The sequence below is a fragment of the Balaenoptera physalus genome (assembly GCF_965194825.1).
Source record: "Balaenoptera physalus genome assembly, chromosome: 1".
Lineage (NCBI taxonomy): Eukaryota > Metazoa > Chordata > Mammalia > Artiodactyla > Balaenopteridae > Balaenoptera > Balaenoptera physalus.
Window position 1 is genome coordinate 128,446,116 of NC_138882.1, and position 23,143 is coordinate 128,469,258.

Sequence of the window (23,143 nt, forward strand, 5' to 3'; positions counted from 1 at the left end):
CTTTCTGGAGGGTTTTTATCATAAATGGGCGTTGAATTTTGTCGAAAGCTTTTTCTGCATCTATTGAGATGATCATATGGGTTTTATTCTTCAGTTTGTTAGTATGGTGTATCACATTGATTGATTTGCATATATTGAAGAATTCTTGCATTCCTGGGATAAACCTCACTTGATCATGGTGTATGATCCTTTTAATGTGCTGTTGGATTATGTTTGCTAGTATTTTGTTGAGGAGTTTTGCATCTCTGTTCATCAGTGATATTGGCTTGTAGTTTTCTTTCTTTGTGACATCTTTGTCTGGTTTTGGTATCAGGGTGATAGTGGCCTCGTAGAATGAGTTAGGGAGTGTTCCTCCCTCTGCTATATTTTGGAAGAGTTTGAGAAGGATAGGTGTTAGCTCTTCTCTAAATGTTTGATAGAATTCACCTGTGAAGCCATCTGGTCCTGGGCTTTTGTTGGAAGAGTTTTAATCACAGTCTCAATTTCAGTGCTTGTGATTGGTCTGTTTATATTTTCTATTTCTTCCTGGTTCAGTCTCGGAAGGCTGTGCTTTTCTAAGAATTTGTCCATTTCTTCCAAGTTGTCCATTTTATTGGCATATAGTTGCTTGTAGTAATCTTTCATGATCCTTTGTATTTCTGCAGTGTCAGTTGTTACTTCTCCTTTTTCATTTCTAATTCTATTGATTTGAGTCTTCTCCCTTTTTTTCTTGATGAGTCTGGCTAATGGTTTATTAATTTTGTTTATCTTCTCAAAGAACCAGCTTTTAGTTTTATTGATCTTTGCTATTGTTTCCTTCATTTCTTTTTTACTTATTTCTGATCTGATCTTTATGATTTCTTTCCTTCTGCTAACTTTGGGGTTTTTTTCTTCTTTCTCTAATTGCATTAGGTGTAAGGTTAGGTTGTTTATTTGAGATGTTTCTTGTTTCTTAAGGTAGGATTGTATTGCTATAAACTTCCCTCTTAGAACTGCTTTTGCTGCATCCCATAGGTTTTGGGCCGTCGTACTTTCATTGTCATTTGTTTCTAGGTATTCTTTGATTTCCTCTTTGATTTCTTCAGTGATCTCTTGGTTATTAAGTAGTGTATTGTTTAGCCTCCATGTGTTTGTATTTCTTACAGATTTTTTCCTCTAATTGATATCTAGTCTCATAGTGTTGTGGTCAGAAAAAATACTTGATACGATTTCAATTTTCTTAAATTTACCAAGGCTTTATTTGTGACCCAAGATATGATCTATCCTGGAGAATGTTCCATGAGCACTTGAGAAGAAAGTGTATTCTGTTGTTTTTGGATGGAATGTCCTATAAATATCAATTAAGTCCATCTTGTTTAATGTATCATTTAAAGCTTGTGTTTCCTTATTTATTTTCATTTTGGATGATCTGTCCATTGGTGAAAGTGGGGTGTTAAAGTCCCCTACTATGATTGTGTTACTGTTGATTTCCCCTTTTATGGCTGTTAGCCTTTGCCTTATGTATTGAGGTGCTCTTATGTTGGATGCATAAATATTTACACTTGTCATATCTTCTTCTTGGATTGATCCCTTGATCATTATGTAGTGTCCTTCGTTGTCTCTTGTAATAGTCTTTATTTTAAAGTTTATTTTGTCTGATATGAGAATTGCTACTCCAGCTTTCTTTTGATTTCCATTTGCATGGAATATCATTTTCCATCCCCTCACTTTCAGTCTGTATGTGCCCCTAAGTCTGAAGTGGGTCTCGTGTAGACAGCATATATAAGGGTCTTGTTTTTGTATCCATTCAGCCAGTCTGTGTCTTTTGGTGGGAGCATTTAATCCATTTACATTTAAGGTAATTATCAATATGTATGTTCCTATTACCATTTTCTTAATTGTTTTGGGTTTGTTACTGTAGGTCTTTTCCTTCTCTTGTGTTTCCTGCCTAGAGAAGTTTCTTTCAGGTGCATTATTAATGAGCAGTAATATTTTAAAGGAATCTTTTTTTCTGAGCAGTAGGTCTTAACAGTGGGCTTTAAATATTTAGTAAACCAGGTTGTCAATAGATTGCTATATCTAGGTTCTCTGTTCCATTTATAGAGCACTGGCAAAGTAGATTTAGCATAATTCTTAAGGACCCTAGGATTTTCAGAATGGTAAATAAGCATTGGCTTCAATTTAAAGTCACCAGCTATGTTAGCCCATAACAAGAGTGTCAGCCTGTCTTTTGAAGCTTTGAAGCCAGGCATTGACTTCTCCTCTCTAGTTAAAAAAGTCCTAGATGGCATCTTCTTCCAATACAAGCCTGTTTGTCTACATTGAAAATCTATTGTTTAGTGTAGCCACCTTCATTTTGATTATCTTAGATCTTCTGCATAACTTGCTGCAGCCTCTACAACAGCACTTGCTCTTTCACCTTGCACTTTTATGTTACAGAGACGGCTTCTTTCCTTAAACTTCAAGAAGCAACCTCTGCTAGCTTCAGACTTTTCTTCTGCAACTTCCTCATCTCTCAGTCTTCATAGAATTGAAGAGAGTTAGGGCCTTGCTCTGGAGTAGGCTTTGGCTTAAGGGAATGTTGTGGCTTATGTGACCTTCTATCCAGACCACTAAAACTTTTTCCACATCGACAGTAAGGCTGTTCCACTTTCTTATCATTCGTGTGTTCACTGGAGGAGCACTTATAATTTCCTTCAAGAACTTTTCCTTTGCATTCACGTCTTGGCTAATGGTTTGGCACAAGAGGCCTAGATTTTGGCCTATCTATCTCAGCTTTTGACGTTCCTTCCTCACTAAGCTTAATCTTGCTAGCTTAATTTAAAGTGAGACAAATCGCTTCTTGGCCAAGTGTAAAGTGAGAGATGTGCGACTCTTACTTTCACTTAAACACTCAGAGACCATTAATTGGCCTAATTTCAATACTGTTGTGTAAGGGAACAGGTAGGTCCGAAAAGAGGAAAAGAGATGGGCAAACAGCCGGACAGTGAAGCAGTCAGAACATACACACTTATCGATTAAGTTTACCATCTTATATGGGAGCAGTTTGTGGTGCCCCCAAACAACTACAATAGTAACAATGAAGATCACTGATCACAGATCACCATAACAAATATAATAATAATGAAAAAGTTTGAAATATTGAGGGAATTACCAAAATGTGACACAGAGACACAAAGTGAGCAAATGCTGTTGGAAAAATGGTGGCAACAGACTTGCTCCATGCAGGGTCGCCACAGACCTTCAATTTGTAAAAAGTGCAGTACCTGCAAAGTGCAATAAAGTGAAGCACAATGAAATGCAGTAGGCCTGTAAAATTAGTCAAAGACTTGCCAAACTGATGTTCCTATTAGCATCCATGGTACTCTTATAGTTTTTTCTTATTTTGATTATCAGTTTAATTGTTTCAAGGAAAATAAGTATAAATGGGTATATTAAGTACTCTAGAATGACAGTTCTCAATCATGGTGTAATCTCACACAATTGTGAGGTATATAGGAAGAAATATTTACTTACGTACTACAGTAATATCTCAGTCACTTGGAATCTTATATATTTTTCAAACTAGCAAGAAGGAGTAGAGTTATAGCAGGCTGGAAAGGTACACTCAACTATGCTGAAACTTGTACCAAGTGCCTCATAGGAGTGTCCTTTATGTGAATAATAATACTTAGAAAGTTATTGTAAGGTAATGCATGTGAAATGCTGAGATTAATAAATATTTGCAGAATAAAAATGGACATTTCTTAAAGTCTTACCTCTCCCATTTCTTGTCTCAGTTGTTCAAATTCCTGTTTTTCCATCTCTAGCTTATGCTTCCGTTCCTCCTCTGTTCGTCGTCTTTCTTCTTCCATTTTTTGTTTTAATAATTCTTCAAAATTAATTTCTAGTTTTCCCGGTGTAAGAGATTCTTGAGAGATTGTTTTATACATCTCTGGGGAGTCATCAGCTACTACCTATTTAAAATAATTCTTTTATCACTCTTGCCAGAATTATACATACTACAAAGGGAATATTTCTTGAATAGAAAGGTTTCACATTGAACTAAAATCCAAAAATTCTCTTTAAAAGTATAAAACAATAAACAAGAAGGAATTATTAGAAACTGTAAGACTAAAGTATTTTGTAGAGAAAATGGTGACCATAAAGTCTCCATTCCAGTGAACACAAATAAATACTTTGACTTTATACTATGAGTAATTTGAATTAGACATTAAGATGTTCTAACAACAAAATTTTTTTTAATTGAAAAACTTAAAAAGATGTTCTAATATTGGGAAAATGTTTTAATTGGATTAAAATGAACCTCCATTCTGGTAATTAAAATAGAGCATTTCAGTTAAATCATGGTTTTTACCTGAATAGATATCATGACCCCTTCATAATCAGGCAAAAATCAATTAATGCTGTGATTTTATTGTGCTGATTTATTTACTGTCAGGCTAATTAAAAATAAATAATAATAGTTAATACTTATAGCTGCCAGGTACAATTGTAAGCACTTTACGTGTATTGACTTATTTTTCTGTAACCCTGTGAAGCAGGTGTTATTAATATCCCCATTTTATAGATGAGGAAACTGAGGCACTAAAAAGTAACTTGTCCAAAGTCAACACAAATACTATGTGGAAAAGGTGAAATTCCAAACTTTAAAAGTCTTTCTAATAAAATTATAAATAACTATTTAGACTACCTTTTTGTAATTTCATGAATTACATGTCTAACTGCCATTTAGTTATGACCTTGGGCAAGTTACATAGCCTCTCTAAATCTGAGTTTCCTTATCTGTGACAACTTTCATAGAGTTGTCATGAGAATTACATAAAGTTTGGAAACACTTTGCAGTGTGTCTGACACTATGGTAAGCTCCCAAATAGCAGTTTTATTATTACAATATCATTCCCTGTATATAGGCAATCTCTAACTTGCAAATAGAAACTCTGCTTTTAAATCATTGACTTGGAATACATTTTGCCATGAAAAGCAATGACCTAATTCTATCCCCTGAAAGTATATATATAAACCTCTCACTTGAATTGTGTCCCTGTGGCTGAACTAGACACAGGAATAAGAGAGGTAAAGGGTGATTATTATTTGTTCCAAGTTTTATATATGACAGGCTTTACCACAGAACCAGTTCAACTCAGAAATAATGTTTATATGGTCTTAAAATCCACAGATTGCCAAAAAAATTTTTATTAATATATGAGTTAACTGAGCAATAATATGAAGTGACAATACTTGGCCCTAGATAAGAAAACAACATAAATGAAGGAAAAAGTTTCTCTTTCCTTTCCTGATATAGAAATGTCTTTAGGAAACCAGGGTTTTGGTTTAATGCCATTTTCCTTCCCTGCACTTTTTCCACTAGTGAGTCATGATAAAATGGCAGATTTGGCCTAAAAATCTGCTCCCAGGATGAGATTTCCTGATCTTCACAGCTACTTCTTATCTACCACTTCTGAACCAGCTGATTCTCCAGAAATTAAGTGCTTTCAGAATGTTGGTAGGGTTTCTGTGTAGAAACCATTTGTGAATCAAGGATTACCTAATAAGATAGTATTAATATCACTTATTCCAATTTAGCCATAAAAAAGAACAAAATAGTGCCATTTGCAGCAACATGGATGCAACTACAGATTATCATACTAAGTGAAGTCAGAAAGAGAAAGACAAATACCATATGATATCTCTTATATGTGGAATCTAAAATATGACACAAATGAACCTATCTACAAAACAGAAACAGACTCACAGATATAGAGAACAGACTTGTGGTTGCCAAGGGGGAGGGGGTGGGGGAGGGAAGGACTGGGAGTGTGGGATTAGCAGATGTGAACTATTATATATAGGATGGATAAACAACAAGGTCCTACTGTATAGCACAGGGAACTATATTCAATATCCTGTGATAAGCCATAATGGAAAGGAATATTAAAAAGAAGAATGTATAAATGTGTATAACTGTCACTATGCTGTACAGCAGAGATTGGCACAGCATTGTAAATCAACTCTACTTCAATAAAAAATAATAGTAAAATAAAATAAAACACTTATTCCACAAGCATTTACAGGAAGTTTGTTACACTAGAATGCATTGTGCCATGTGCTTTGTTTTTCCTAAGTCCAAGGACCATCTTTTTCTTTTTTTTTGGCTGCATTGGGTCTTCATTGCTGTGCGCGGGCCTTCTCTAGTTGTGGTGAGCAGGGGCTACTCTTTGTTGCGGTGAGCAGGCTTCTCATTGCAGTGGCTCCTCTTGTTGCGGAGCATGGGCTCTAGGCACGTGGGCTTCCTTAGTTGCAGCACGTGGGCTCAGTAGTTGCCACACGCGGGCCCTAGAGTGCGAGGGCTTCAGTGAAGTCCTGTGCCATGTGCTTGATGTGGTCTCAGCCTCACTGAGTGAGGAAGATGGCCATAAGCCACAACAATACAGCACTAGTGCTATGCTAGGGGAGCATTAAATGCTCTAAGAATACATGAAAGGAACACCTTTCTGGAACTTGTATTATCAGGAAAGGCTTCCAGAGGAAGTGGAATATATGAATAGGAGATAGCTCAGCACAGGGAAAAGAGAGAGACACACGTTTCATATAGCATTTATGAAGTTCCAGAGATGAGAGCATAGCGTTTTGAAGAAATGGAAAGAAATTTAGTATGTCTGGAACAAACACGGCAGATTAAGGAAGAATCAAGAGGGACTTCCCTGGTGGCACAGTGGTTAAGAATCTGCCTGCCAATGCTGGGGACACGGGTTTGATCCCTGGTCCGGGAAGATCCCACATGCCGCGGAGCAACTAAGCCCATGCGCCACAACTACTGAGCCTGCGAGCGACAACTACTGAAGCCCATGCGCCTAGAGCCCGTGCTCCTCATCAAGAGAAGCCACCGCAATAAGAAGACGCACCGCAACAAAGAGTAGCCCCTGATCTCCGCAACTAGAGAAAGCTCGTGCACAGCAATGAAGACCCAACGCAGCCAAAATAAATAAATTTTTAAAAAATGGTATAAGAAGTATAACTTTGTAACAGAGTTAAGTTTAGTAGCAATATCCAGAGTGATGGTAAGTATTTTGGAGAGTTAACTAATTGTGATTAAATGGCTTTGATCATTTAATATATCCCGGATGGGATGGATACTGGAAAGAAAGGAGGAAAGGAAGGAAGGAGTGAGGGAGGGAAGGAGGAAATGTGGAAAGGGAGAAGAGAATGGAGAGGAGGGAAGGAAAGGTGGGGGTAGGAACTCCCCTCCCTCCTCGCTTAGATACTTAGTTCTGGAAAACATGCCTTCCCAGAGATGGAAGATAACATACACTCTATGCTAGGCATAGCAATTTAATCAGAACCTTCTCAACACTATAATGAAGCAAACACCTTTAACTGACAGTGTTATGCCATAGGAGACTTTAAAAACTTATATGCCATCCCTACTTTTGGCATATAAGTTCAGAAATAATAGCGTATTCCCCAAAGTTGAATGACTTCTCATAACATACTGAATCCCAATGGCCTTCTCCAGTCACATTCTATCTTACCATGCTTCTCCTTGCTTCAGCAAATGCCTTCTTTTCTTCCTCTATTCTTCTTCTGGCTTCTTCTTCTGCTTTCCTTTTTTCATCTTCTCTCCTTTGTCTTTCTATTTCTTCAAAACTGAGTTTGAGTTTACCAGGGCGGTACCCTTTAAAAATGTTTTCTGTGTCTTGGTTTTCCTCCTCTTCATTTACCTAACCAAGAAACAACTCACTACTAAGAACTGAGATTCATCAAAGACAGGAATGAATTATCAATCAAAAGGCACAGACTCAGCCACCTCACACAGAAATGTTTCTTTGTTCTAGTATTCTTGACCAAAATCCTCTTCCTTTATAATGTCTAATATGATTTAAAAAATCAAATTTGGAAAAATTCCAAATAAAGATGTACTCAAGTTAAATAAAACTTCTCAAGCAAGTCAAATTTTTAAATGGATAAGATTAATTGTTTAAAATTCTTAAGGAATCATTTAAAAGTTTTATTAAACATTAACTCTCCCAGAACAAACATAAAACATGTGTGTGGACCTACTAGAGAAAGGACCTGAGGACACAGGGAGGGGGAAGGGTAAGCTGGGATGAAGTCAGAGAGTGGCATGGACATATATATACTACCAAACGTAAAATAGATAGCTAGTGGGAAGCAGCCACATAGCACAGGGAGATCAGCTCTGTGCTTTGTGACCACCTAGAGGGGTGGGATAGGGAGGGTGGGAGGGAGGGAGATGCAAGAGGGAAGAGATATGGGAACATATGTATATGTATAACTGATTCACTCCGTAAGCAGAAACTAACACACCATTGTAAAGCAATTATACTCCAATAAAGATGTTTAAATAAATAAATAAATAAATAAATAAATAAATAAAAGTAACACCAACACACAGATGTGGATCCTACTCAGTTTAAGATATGGAATGTTTCCAGTACTCTTGAAGGTCCTTGTGTATCCTTCAAGAGCCCATCCACCTTTTGCTGGCTTTTCAGAGGAAACTAATATGCTTAATTTTGTGTTTGTTATTCTTTTGCTTTGTTTGAATATGTAAAAATTTGTTCAGTGTTGCAGCGTTTGAGTTTTACATATAAGAAATTATACTGTATGTGGTCCTATTGACTTACAGTTTTGCTGTCTTGTAGTTTTTTTGAGATTTATCTGTGTTGATGGGGCTACTTGTAGTTAATTATTTTCTATTGCTGTATAGTATTTCATTGATTAAAAATTCTACAATTTATCTTCCAAAAAAAAAAGGTGTGTGTGTCTGTGTGAGTGTACTTAAATTGAGGTTCAAATATACACACACTGAGTCTCTTACATAATAAAATGAAGTTCTCATTCTGTAATTTTCAATGACTTTTTTTTACTATGAACTATGGTTATTAAATGGATAAAACATTATCTGGAACTATTTTATATATAATTCAAATTTTATGATTTTATAATTAAAATTCTAATGTAATGCTAATTAAATTAATTAAATACTCATTGAAATTTATGATTTGATTAATTAATGATATTTCTATGTCTTTTCACTAAATTGACCACCAGTGATATCTAAAATGTGTAGGTATTATCCAACTGTAACTACCCAAAATATTGGGTTGGACAAAAAGTTTGTTTGGGTTTTTCCATAACATTTTACAGAAAAGCCCGAACGAAATTTGGCCAACCCAATAACAACATTTTCAAACAAACATCTAGAAAATTAAAATTTTGGAGATATAGATCTCAGAACATCATTAATGAAAGCTGATCAAGAAAGTCTGAAAGTTTAAAAAATTACATATGTTCCATTCTTAAATTCTTGCAATGAGATTTGGAATCAGTGTTTTCTTATTTCAATTTTATTTTTTGTTGTTAAATCTATTCCTATAATAATAGCAGTTAACATTTTTAAAGCACTTATTGGGAATTCCCTGGCAGTTTAGTGGTTGGGACTCCCCACTTCCATTGCAGGGGACATGGGTTCAATCCCTGGTCAGGGAACTAAGATCCCGAAAGCTGTGCTGCGAGGTAAAAAAAAATAATAATAAAAAGATAAAAATAAATAATAAATAAATAAATAAAGCACTTATTATATGCCAAACACTACTCTAACTGCTTTCTATATTAACTCATTTAATGATTTAAGAAGTAGGAACGATTATTTTCACCATTTTACAAATGAGGAAACTAAGATGTAGAGAGGTTCAATAACTTGTCCATGGATACACAATAAAGGTTAGATATCTGAATCCAGGCAGTCTGGCTCCAAAATCCATGCTCTTAAGCACTTAGATTATATACATTACACATATATATATCTCTCTATATATTCAGTAAATATATATACTGACACTAAGTGTACACTTATGATTAGACTTGAAAGTGCGCTGCACCATGCTATTAAACACATTGCAGGCTGAGCTAACAGACGAAGAGAAATCAGATTTGTTGAATAATTATTTTGTATGTTTACAACAATTTATAAAAATAAAAATTTAAGGCATATTAGGTAAAATATCCCAAAATGAAAACTAGAAAATAATATAAATGCATGTTATATATGGAATATGTATACAGTTTCAAAATCAGACCCTTGTATACAGAAAACCTCCTTAAATTTATAGCAATGAACCTTATCTAAAGCCAGCTACCTCCCTTAATATTAAATGTTTTATATATAACATTTATATAACGTATTATACATATAATATATAATTTGTATAATATAATACATAAATGTTATGTATCATAATATAATTATGTATTATAATATCATATATAAATGTTACATATATATCAGTTTGTTTTACCATTTGCCGCCTTGCTTCTTCAAAAGCACGCCTCTCTTCTTCTAAACGTTTTCTTGCTTCCTCCTCAGCTTGCTTCCTTCGGTTTTCTTGTCTTTGCCTTTCCAATTCTTCAAAAGTCAGTTTCAATTTTCCAGGAGAAAGTGACTCTTTTTTTGCCTCACTTTCCAGTTCATCGTCCTAAGAAAACATAATGAAAACCTGTTAGTCATAAAGGGATATGCTGCTAACCAACTTAATTGCTTTTATTTGTTCTTTATTAAAAAAAATTACCATGACCAATGAAAGACACTTTGCTTCCTTGAGAGATCGACGTTGTTCTTCATATCTTATTCTTTTATCTTCTTCATACTTGACCCTTTCCTTTTCTTCTTGTTCTTTTTCTAGATCTTCGAAATTCTTTTTTATTTTTCCAGATGGTTTGTGTGATTTGACAGGTACCACTGTTACAAGCAGTGAATCATCTCCTTCCTAATTTATAAAATAGATAATTAGCATATTTCTTCCTAATCAAAATTTAGGTTTCATGGGACTTCCATCATTGGTGAATTTCATTACATTGCCATCAATGTTATGAATAACAAAAATTAATATTTTTTACAGATTTCTATTAAATAGCTCTTTCTTTGAATTCATTGTACATGATGAGTTAATCTTATTGAAATCCACTGCTGACAGGGTTCAAGAAGCATCTTTTTTCCTAGAAGATGGTGTTAATATAGCTGTTTGGATAAAATTGCGTGAAATTATCTGAATTTCACTATCCGTGCACTCATCCCACAAAAGGTAATGTGCATGTGAGCATACTCTAAATCAATTTGATGGTGGATGGCTTCAGTTTAAACAAACACACAAGAAAGGTTTCTGTGTTTGATTTTTCTCTCCATGCAAGTTTTTAAATACTTAATAAAACATTTTAGCAAGGAAAAAACCCCCCAGTATTTCCAAGTGATTTAGAAAACATTTATATTATGGACAAAACTCTTTTGGCCTTTGGTCCTATTCAAATATTCTTAAACTTGTTTTTAAAATTCATTTTAATTAGTTCTATTACATCATCTGTTATTGCCTTTGAACTTTTTTCAAAAACAAAGTGAAGAATTGTAATATGTAACACATGCCCCCTAAAATAAAACTGCTTCCAATTTATGTGACTGTAGTTTTAGGCACACCATCAAATTGATTGATCTTTAACTTTCCCTGTTAGATAAAAAGAGATAACTAAAATTTTTGTGGTTTGAACATTCCTTCATGGTAATAGATACTGTACTCTCTGCTAGTATGTGATAAGCAAAACAAACTATCAGGAACTCTGAGGAAAGAAGACAAATGATGAAAAGAAAACTGCCTTTTTCAAATGTTAGCTTTCAACAATCTCAACTATTAGTAACAGTTCAAGAAATATAAAGCCTTGGCAGAGTATCTCAAACCGAGACTTGTGTCTCTAACCATGAAAGCAAAAACATACTTTTCTTTAAAAACACTAAGCTATAGCATTTGAAAGTGCAAAAGTATGATCTTGCTTTGCAAAATATTTTTGTCCTTTTTGTTGTTGTTGCTACATTTATAATAAAAAAACTTTTAATTTTTTTAATTGAAAGATTATTTGTGAATCAGATAATTTTAGGTGAATGTTTCATTAAAGGAAATGTCCATTTACCTCTGATGCTGATTCAGTTCCCGTATTGTTTATGTCCTCAATCTATTGAATAAGAATTTTATATCATTACATTACATCAGATTTCTGCTTTTTGCTTTAAACATACAACTGAAAAGTATTAGTTGTGATTTATGGTAAATTTCAAAATTTAGAATTCTGAAGTATTTTTATGTTGCTCCAAATTAGCCAATTATGTCCTTTTAAATAGAGATTAAACCTTATATTAATTTTTGCATTTTGATATCAATATCTAGGGAACAACATATTAAGAAAAAATAAAAATAAAGCCTACCTTTGTAATTCTGGAATTTGAATAATGGACCAAACTCTAACAATCTGGCTGTGAGCTTACAACCAGCAGTTATTAATTAAGCAATTTAAACGGAGCTACAGAAACATTTCTCCATTCTCTCTCTGCCACAGCGAAAGGAAAACCTATCATTAGCAATCAAATAATCATCATGACTATATTTTACAATATAAATAGATGGCAAAAATATAACTGACACAATAATAAATTGCAGTAAAAGGTGTAGGCTTTCACATGGCTAGTTTAGAAGGGAAAATAATTCTGGAAATCATAATTGTTTACTCTATATTTTGCCAGATCTAGGTAGGAAAGGCCCTCATTCAGAAAGAGGGAGCTCAATTTGGCCATTAAGATTAGCTTGAGGGGCAGGCTAATGTACAATACATAACAGAGTGAGAAATGACAGAAAGGTGATTTAAATAACACAGTGTTTGAGATCTCAGGAAAAGGAAACATAACCAACAGGAAAATGGAAAAAGTTAGAAAGTAAAAATTCAGATTGTTTATTATTTTAATTTGACTTTTAACACCAATGAAAGAGCTGGAAGTAGTTTGTTCCTCACTCAGTCTAAGGGAATTCTGCTGTACCTTGTCTCATACTAGGAACTGGGCTGGCTAAATCCCTGTTCTCTCATCATCCCACTTTTCTATATTCTCTGTCAAGAAGAAATAATACATATTATTAAGATACCAAATTTCTTGAAAAAGAAATTATTCTGAACAAATCGTTTATTAAAAATAAATCTTCTGTATCTTAATAGTTTATTTTAAATAGTTTTGTTCAGAATAATTTGCTTTGTTACAGAATTATTTATTACACTGATTTGTTGTATAAATGATGAAGGTTTTATTGAATGATAAATGATACTATGAAAATTTTTAATGGATCTGTAATAAAGTAATTACAAAATTATTTCCCTTCAAAAGAGTGCTAATAATTCCTCTACAAATCATGTTAATCTCAATAAAAAGTTCTAGGAGATATGGTGAGAAGCGAGACATTGAGAGCATAGGGAAGAAAAATTCTAAATTTTTTAACCCCAAATTTCTTTTTCTTGCTGCTACAACCTTCTCAGATTTTTATTAGCTTACAGTAGATAATAAACTATATTTAGAATAGTTTTTCTTTGGTTGGGTGTTTTTTTGTTTTTAGTTTTGCTTTCTTCTTTGCTCATTTTAAACCATTATCAAAACAACAAAAGATAGAATTTTTTTTCCATTGGTTTCAACAAAAAAAGAAAAAGATGAATTTGCCTAAGTGGCCATGGTCTCAGTATATTCATAGAGAACTAAGATATTCAGTTCAATTATAGTGCTAGCTTTCAGAAGCTACCACTGAAGATCTGCTTCCCAATTATTTCTTTTGATTTATGGAAAGAAAACTCCTTTTGCTCCTTCCCAAATCAACTTCCTTTCTCCCCTTTCTTTTCAACATCTCAATCTCCCACCAATAACTTCTCTTTTTCTAAGTTGATGGACATTAACCTTGTCCATCAAAATATCCTCAAAGATAACCAGATTATACCAAACTAAGATTCTTCCCCAAATTTTATTTGTCTTTGATTCCAACATCCAGTATACGAAGTATGCCTATATTTAATTCATCATAATATCCTAGAATCTCAGAAGTGGTAATTATCTTAAATGTTACTCAGCTACCCATCTGACTCAGGAATCCTTTCTATAGTGTTCTTGACTATGGACTTATACAAGAGGATTTTTCAAACAAACATTAAGACTCTTCTTGACTATGTCATGCCTTACTTCTTATATTCAAAGATAGATTAAATTTTATTAGATTTGAGTGGAAAATGTATTTAATTAGGTTTTAAAATTAGACTTCCCATATTTGCAAGATGAAATTACTATTAATAGTTTATATTGCTCTACCTACATATTCTCAAATAATTTAATAGGCTAAAAATTTTATTAACCAAGATTCTCTCACACCCTGCCATGTAGTATCTAGGGTTACTAAAGAAAGTGCTTCTTTTTCATGATTAGTTTTCTTCCATCTCTCTCTGAGTATCCTATGTCTTCATCATATTCAAATTCACCTCAACACATATATTTCTTCTTTTTGAAACCACTGCCATATTCAGTTCTTGGGGTGGTAGTGTAATCAGTGCTTTTTGGAAAAGGACACAAGACTTAAAAAGAGGTAGACTAACCCCATATGCATACTCACCATTTCCTGCCAAACACCATATATTTTAATTATATATTTTATTACCTTATTTTACAATTTGTATTATAAATATAATTACATATAGTGATATATTTTATATATAACCTAAAATATTCATTTATTATATATTGTATTCCCTTATTATAATAAGGGAACTCCCCCCTTATAATTGTATTCCCTTGTGAAATTTCATTTCTTTTTTTTTTTTTTTCATTTCTTTTTTTAAAAAATTAATTAATCTATTTTTGGCTGCATTGGGTCTTCATTGCTGTGTGCAGGCTTTCTCTAGTTGTGGCGAGCAGGGTCTACTCTTCTTCGTGGTTTGAGGGGCTTCTCACTGCGGTGGCTTCTCTTTGTTGCAGGGCACGGGCTCTAGGCACGCGGGCTTCAGTAGTTGTGGCTCGTGGGCTCTAGAGCGCAGGCTCAGTAGTTGTGGGCATGGGCTTAGTTGCTCTGTGGCATGTGGGATCTTCCTGGACCAGGACTCGAACCTGTGTCCCCTGCACTGGCAGGCAGATTCTTAACCACTGCACCACCAGGGAAGTCCGAAATTTCATTTCAAAATGAATACTCATATTTGATGACTGGAGGTGGCAGAGGTAAAGTACACCAACCTCTCTTCAGACAAAGAGATACAAAGTAATAAAATATAGGAAATTCCAATTCTTTTCTGTAATTCATCCGGCATATGACATTTTTTGTCACCATATAAATGGCTGTTGTGCCATAAAAGTGGTTATTTGCAAAGTCAGGGTAAATAAATTTCTTTGACATGCAAATACAGCATATGCTTTGCCTTCTTTGTCACTTTAAAAAAAAAATTTTGTTTGTTTGGGTTTTTTTTTTTGCCCGCACTGCATGGCTTGCAGGATCTTACTTCTCTGACCAAGGATCCAACCCTGGCCCCGGCAGTGAAAGCGCCAAGTCCTAACCACTGGACTGCCAGGGAATTCCCTGTCACGTTTTTTAAAGAAAAGTAGTAGAAACTGAAAGAAGCATAGCAAATAGATTTAAGGTACTTAAGGAGTAGGCAAAAAAGAGCCAAGTACAATCTCACAATAAAAACGGTTATGAAAGACAATATACTGTGAAGACGATGTTAGGATAGTTGTTAAAATACTGATGACAGAAGGAGAAGAAACTAAAATGATTTCATGACATTTTATCTGTATGTACTATTATTTAGGTGAAACATTTATTTATAGCCCACTTACTTTGTACCAGGCACTGTACTAAGTGCTTTGCTTTTATTAACTCATATAATCTTATTAAAAACGCTAGGAGATAGATACCAATATTGTCTCGTTAAGCTCAAAACACTGATCATCTCTTTTGATCCTACAGTGTAGACAAGGTTAAAGTACATAAGCAATATAACTCTCTTCTGTGTCTTTTTTCTATGTCTCTATGACTACCAGTCGTTTATAATATAAAACAAATATCAATATATTAAAGAAATTTTTGTGAATTGACCAGTTCTTTACTTAATAAAATGTAATTATGACTATTAGAATTTCAAGTTTCTATGTCATTACACTCATGAATCATTTGGAGAGATTAGCTTTTTCTGGAAATTAGATCAGATTCTTGAGTATTTTAAAATACTTACCAGCTTCTTAGTTCTCATGCTCTGAGAAGAAAATATATGGGAATTCTAAGTTCATTAAGAGACTATATAAAATCATAGTAATAATGTTTTTCTCCCTCTAATTTGTCCTCTGTGGCTATGGGCAACAGTAATGGCTATACGAAGGAAATGACTGTCACACATTTCTCCCTTCTACTACCATCCCCAACTTAAAAAGAAAAGTTAAGCTAGCTAATAGTACCATTATTGAATAAAATGTGACTTAAATTTGTTTCAAATAATTGAGTAGGAAGATATCCTAATTAAGCCTGTGTTTGATGATAACCAGCAAGTATTTTTTGATTGCTATTAAAAGACCAGCATTTTGTTATATGCTTGTGGATAGTTTATGTGTGAACTTGCCTTATATCTTTGTAAAATTCTCTAATGTGTCAAGAAAAATAAGGAATGTGGACAGTGTAAGGAATGCAGAGAGAATGATAAGATGGTATATAACAAAAGTCATCTCAGTATTCAACCTTGAAATAGGCACCTTCTGCCCTTATGCTTCTAGGCATTTGATATTAAATATTTGTGCTTAAGATCATATTTCCATGTTAGCTACTATTTAATAGGTTTATGTTATATTAAAATATTTTGATTAGGCAGCATACTGATTAGTTTTACTCTGTACAATTAGTTTCTGAAGCAAATACCAACTTAATATCTAGTGTATACCTGCTCAGCCCTTTTTGCTAATTCACGTTGTATCTTCCTCTTTTCTAACATATCCTGCTCAATTCTGCGTTTTCGTTCCTCTTCTGTTCTCTTCCTTTGTTCCTCTTGTCTTTGTTTCTCCATTTCAGCAAATTTACCTTTAACAGTTCCTAAGAATATATGAAACATGTTTGATATTTTGCTATGCTTCCTTTTTTGCAATTTTATTTACAATTTGCCCCTCAAATGTCTTACCTGTTAGCTTTGGGACATAAGCCTTTTCTACTTTAGAAGATACATCTTCCTCATCTTCAGAAGCAAGCATTTCTTTAATCTAGATGGTTAAATAAATTAATATGAACATATCCAAACTTTAGACTAGATCATATCATATGCAGAGTTTGCAATTAGCTTATAAACACAGAAAATATTAAATATAGTTAATATGAAATGTGGTTAATGTGAATAACAAAATGTAAAAGATGAAAATGAATATTTGCATGAGAATAAAATAAAATAAAATAACCTCCTGCTTTTTCCTGTTCCATTCTCTCTCTCTAATATATTGTTCTTTTCTTCTTTGCTTTTCGTTTCTAGATCTCCTTTGATTTCTTTCTTCCCTGGCTCTCTGCATGGCTTCAAACTTATCCTTTACATCACCCTTGCCAAGTTTTGGCACATAGGTTTTTGGTACAGGTTTAGATGAAGAAAGCAGAAGCTTCATTAGAAGAAAATAAAGAGAAGAAAGTTAAAAAAATAAGAAAGGAAGAAATTAGGTAAAGATAGATCAGAATAAGCAATATAAGAAATATTTATTGAAACAGACTATAGATAGAAATGAGTTTGAAACCTTTATTTGTATAATCAAAGTCTGATTAGATACTTTCCAAAGTCTAAGTATGAAAAATGAAATTACAGAAAATATGAGAGTAAAAATGTTATCAATATATAGCAAAGAAGTCCCATTTTGTAGGTGTGTTTCACTGAAGCTGAAGGCTAGCAAAATATAAAAATTGAAGACTGGATTCCAATTTAAAACAACCTGTATTTTATTGTCCTATTTCATTACATTAAAGATTCAGATTTTACATCTCTTGCTTAAAAGATACCAAGACTAATTTTTTTTTTTTTTTTTTTTTTTTTTAAATGTGGGATCTTCCCGGACCAGGGCTCGAACCCATGTCCCCTGCATTAGCAGGTGGATTCTTAACCACTGTGCCACCAGGGAAGCCCAGACTAATTTTAATAAATTAGATGAAGTTGAAAACAAAGCAAAAAGTTTAAGACTAATTCACATAAGCCTAATTCTTGCTTGTTTCCATATCTAATATCAGCAAAACTGAAGGCCTTTACTTCTCATTTGTGGCTGAGGTGAGCCAAGGTCTTTGTGCACAAGCAGTAATTTTTGTTGTTACTACTGCTATACTGCCCATGCAGAACTTCTTTAAACCCACGTTGAAAATATGTGAGAATGCTGTATCATTCCAAGTAGGATGCGCCCTAAGAGGAAAATCCCCAAATGACAAAAGAGGTTTCCAGAGAAGGAGGAATCTGTTAAAAGACTAGAGAAACGATTTTCCTCCATCTGAAACCAGGGAAGCAAATTATTTTCATCTTTTTGAAAATTAAACTGATCTCTAAAAGAAGTTTCAGAAAATAAAACTTCATTGCCTCAGAACACCAAACCCTTTTTCCTAGTGATAATGGCAAATTGCTTAATTAATCTGTGCCATACCCAGCCCCTATTTTATTTTCTACTTATGGTGCCATTGGCCATTTTAAGGTTTTTTAAAGTTTGTAATTTTGGGGTGTCAGCAACTGATTTCTTCTTATTACAACTCTCAGTAACAAGAGCCAAGAACCAGAAAAAGGCCTAAGATAAGTTTAATTGAAGCTGCTAGAAGAAGTAGCTAAGAAGGATCCTCACCTGAGAGTGAATTATCTGTTTCTCCTAAGAGTACATACAGCAATTCTGGGTTTTTTAATACTGAAAAAATAACTTCTAAAATTTATCAAGATATTAAAATCTACTCAAGATGCGAGCCATCACATCCACTTCACTATCACTCACAAAACTTCATAATCATGCTTCCTAGATAAGAATCCAAACGAAAACACTGGGCCCAAGACCAGCCTGTGAATTTTACCTCTTCTTATGTTTTACATCTTGACACTATGTTACTATGAACTTCTGTGAATGACCTTTCCACCAGTTGCCCTTTTCAGCAATTCTGCAGTCAACCCTATGATTCCCCCATTTTTTAACTTTTAAGACTTACCTCAGCCTTTTGGGAAATATCATTCATGTTTGCTCTATGTGGTCTTGGGGTGATTATGAAGCTTTGTAATTTTTTGCACCTGAAAAAAATATATTAGTATTGAATAAGAATTTTGATACCTTAATTTTTTAATATGCTGTGTATTTTTTTTTTAATTTTTTTTAATTAATTAATTTTTTTTTTTTTTTTTTTTTTGGCTGTGTTGGATCTTAGTTTCTGTGCAAGGGCTTTCTCTAGTTGCGGCAAGTGGGGGCCACTCTTCATCGCGGTGCGCGGGCCTCTCACTATCGTGGCCTCTCTTGTTGCGGAGCACAGGCTCCAGACGTGCAGGCTCAGTAGTTGTGGCTCACGGGCCTAGTTGCTCCGCGGCATGTGGGATCTTCCCAGACCAGGGCTCGAACCCGTGTCCCCTGCATTAGCAGGCAGATTCTCAAACACTGCGCCACCAGGGAAGCCCTGCTGTGTATTTTTTTAAAGAGAAATAGCACGTTAATTTCCCCTCAAAAAATAATGACATCATCCAAGCAAGTAATAAATTATAATAACCCTCAGCTTCTTTTCCCAAGATTCAGGGTATAGAAGGTACAAGGTGCAAGGTGTTAAAAGATTCTTGTAAGTTTACAGCCCAGAATAACTTAGTGAACGTATCAAGTACCCTTGCAAAAAATTTGTATTCTGCAGTTATTGGATGTATTATTCTATAATTATCAATGGGGCCAAGGTGGTTGATCATGTTATTTAGGTCTTCTATGTCTTTACTAAAAAAAATTTTTTTGGCCTAGTTCTATCAGTCTTAAACTATATGGAATTTTCCACTCCTTTATTATTTTATTTTTGGCTGTGTCCGGTCTTAGTTGAGGCACATGGGATCTTCGTTGAGGCATGCGGGATCTTTTCGTGGCAGCGCAGGCTCTTCATTGTGGTGTGTGGGTTTTCTCTTCTCTAGTTGTGGCACGCAGGCTCCAGGGCGCATGGGCTCTGTAGTTGTGGCATGTGGATTCCAGAGCACGTGGGCTCTGTAGTTTGCGGCACACAGGCTCTAGTTGAGGCACGCGAGCTCAGTAGTTGTGGCGCACAGACTTAGTTGCCCCGCGGCATGTGGGATCTTAGTTCCCTGACCAGGGATCGAACCCACGTCCCCTGCATTGTAAGGTGGATTCTATACCACTGGACCACCAGGGAAGTCCCTGTCTATTCCTTTAATTCTGTCATTTTTGTTTTATGCAATTTCAAACTTTTAAAAATGCATATGTTATGACTATAATGTCTTCTTCTTGAATTGGTTCTTTCATCAGTATGAAATTTCCCTCTTCTTATCTCATTGTCTTGAACTTATCTGTTATTAAAATAGCCACACCAACTTTCTTTAGTTTGCATGGTGTATAATTTTCTAGCCATTTACTTTCAACCTATTTATCCCTTTATATGTAAAGCACATCTCTTGGACACAGCATATAATTGGATCTTGCATTTTTAAAAATTCAATTCTGATAATATCGTTTAATTGCAGTGTTTAGCCCATTAACATTTAAGGTAACTATGTATATGAATGGACTTAAGCCTACCATTTTACTATTTGTTTCTTGTTTGCCCCTCTTTTTTTGCTCCTCTATTATTCTTTTTCTGCCTACTTCTGTATTAGTTGAATAATTTTTAGAATTTTATCTATTGGCTTTAAACTTTTAATTAAAAAATTTTTAAGGTATAATAGACATACAATAAGTTGTACTTTTTGAAAGTGCACAATTTGATAAGTTCTGACATATGTATATACCCATGACACCATCACCACAATCATGATATAAATATATATATATATAGGGGGACTTCCCTGATGGTCCAGTGGTAAAGAATCTGCCTTCCAATGCAGGGGATGCGGGTTCGATCCCTGGTTGGGAACTAAGATCTCACATGCTGTGGGGCAACTAATCCTGCGTGCCACAATTACTGAGCTCGCGCGCCTCAACTAGAGCCCACGTGCTGCAAACTACAGAGCCCACGCGCTCTGGAGCCCAAGCGCCACAACTAGAGAAGAGAAAACCCACACGCCACAACTAGAGAGAAGCCCGCGCACCGCAAGAAGATCCCACGTGCCACAACTAAGACTAGATGCAGCCATAAAAATTAAATAAATAAATAAATAAATAAATAAATAAATGAAATATTTTTTAAAAAAAAATATATATATATGTAGGGATTCCCGGGTGGTCCAGTGGTTAGGACTTGGTGCTTTCACTGATGTAGCCTGGCTTCAATCCCTGGTTGGGGAACTAAGCTCCCTCAAGCCATGCAGCGTGGCCAAAAAAGATATGAATATACACATTACACCCAAAAGTTTTCTCAGACCCCCTTTAACCTCCCTTTTCTTCTAGCCTTTCCCACCTCCATCCCTAGGCAGATATGCTTTCTGTCACTGTAGATTAGTTTAAATTTTCTATAAATGGAATCATACAAGTATTTACTCTATTGTTTGGCTTCTTTCACCATGCACAATTATTTTGAGATTCATCCATGTTGTTGCATATATCAATAGTTCATTTCTTTTTATTACTGAATTTTATTCCGTGTATGAATATACCAGAGTTAACCACTGTTAATCATTCATCTGTGGATGGACATTTAGGTTGTTTCCACTTATTATTACAAATATAGCTGGTATTGGGCTTCCCTGGTGGCGCAGTGGTTGAGAATCCGCCTGCCAATTCAGGGAACATGGGTTCAAGCCTTGGTCTGGGAAGATCCCACATGCCATGGAGCAACTAAGCCCGCGTGCCGCAACTACTGAGCCTGCACTCTAGAACCTGTGAGCCGCAACAAGAGAAGCCACCGCAATGAGAAGCCCGCACACCGCAGTGAAGAATAGCCCCCGCTCACGGCAACTAAAGAAAGCCCACGCACAGCAACGAAGACCCAGTGCAGCCAAAAATAAATAAATAAATAAATAAATATTTAAAAAATAATAAAAAAAGTCTCCTTCTTAAAAAAAACAAATAAAGCTGGTATGAATATTCACATACAAGTCTTTGTGTGGACATATGCTTTTTTATTTCTCCTGGGTAAATAAATAAAGTATAATGGCTAGGCCTTATGGTAAATGTATGTTTAACTTTTTAAGAAACTGCCAAGCTGTTTTCCAAGTGGTTGTACCATTTTATCTTCCCACCAATAGTGTACAAGAGCTATACTTTCTCTACATCTTCATCAACACTTGGTATCGTCTTCTTAATTTTAGACATTCTAAATGTGTGTAGTGACATCATATTATGGTCTTAACATTTCCCTAATACCTAATGATATTGAACATCTTTTCATATGTTTCTTTTCTATCTGTAAATATTCTTTGGTGAAGGTATCTGTTCAAATATTTTGCCCATTTTATTACTTGGTTGTTTATTTTCCCATTATTAAGTTTTGAGAGTACTTTGTATATTCTAGGTACAAGACGTGTATCAGATGTATGAATAGGAAAGATTTTTCTCCCAGTCTTTGGCTTGTCTTTTAATTTTTCTTTTTTTTTTTTTGGTCGTGTGGCACAGCTGCGGGATCTTAGTTCCCTGAGCAGGGATTGAAGCCAGGCCATGGCAGTGAAAGCACAGAGTCCTAACCACTGGACCGCTAAGGAATTCCCTGTCTTTTCATTTTCTTAACAGAAAATTTTGCATTTAGGTCTTTGATCCATTTTCAGTTAATTTTTGTATATGGTGCAAGTTCTCTTTTTTTTTTTTTTTTTTATATATATGGGAAAACAATTTTTCCAGGGCCATTTATGAAAAAACTTATCCGGGCTTCGCTGGTGGCTTAGTGGTTAAGAAGTGCCTAAATGCAAAAGACACCAGGGAAGTCCCTGATTAGTGTACTATATAATGAGACCTGAAAAAGGTGGTGTAGGGAATTCCCTGGTGGTCCAGTGGTTAGGACTCCATGTTTCCACTGCTGGGGCTTGGGTTCGATCCCTGGTCAGGGAACTAAGACACTGCAAGACGTGCGGCACGGCCAAAAAAAAAAAATTAAAAGAAAAAGAAAAGGGTAGTGTAACTCTGACCCTTCTTTTTGAAACTTGTTTTGGCTATTCTAAGTCCTTTGTATTCACATACAAATTTTACAATCAGATTGTCAATTTCTGTAAAAACGCCTGCTGTGATATT

The 23,143-nt window shown here is 34.8% G+C and overlaps 1 protein-coding gene across 8 annotated transcripts in view; it reads right to left on the reverse strand.

The window, feature by feature from the left end:
* The window catches only part of NEXN (nexilin F-actin binding protein), a 56,905-nt gene that overhangs the window by 13,280 nt on the left and 20,482 nt on the right, over positions 1-23,143 (reverse strand). For 2 of the 8 annotated variants that reach the window (XM_082419674.1, XM_082419678.1), the window contains exons 2-10: positions 18,999-19,077; positions 17,246-17,437; positions 16,975-17,053; positions 16,741-16,889; positions 11,938-11,979; positions 10,551-10,748; positions 10,281-10,457; positions 7,491-7,679; positions 3,717-3,914 (exon numbers count right to left, since the gene is read on the reverse strand). In XM_082419674.1, the coding sequence (XP_082275800.1) occupies positions 3,717-3,914; positions 7,491-7,679; positions 10,281-10,457; positions 10,551-10,748; positions 11,938-11,979; positions 16,741-16,889; positions 16,975-17,053; positions 17,246-17,437; positions 18,999-19,077 (1,303 nt within the window). The remainder of the gene's footprint in view (positions 1-3,716; positions 3,915-7,490; positions 7,680-10,280; positions 10,458-10,550; positions 10,749-11,937; positions 11,980-16,740; positions 16,890-16,974; positions 17,054-17,245; positions 17,438-18,998; positions 19,078-23,143) is intronic. The other 6 variants (XM_082419677.1, XM_082419681.1, XM_082419675.1 and 3 more) reach the window with 5 other exon arrangements.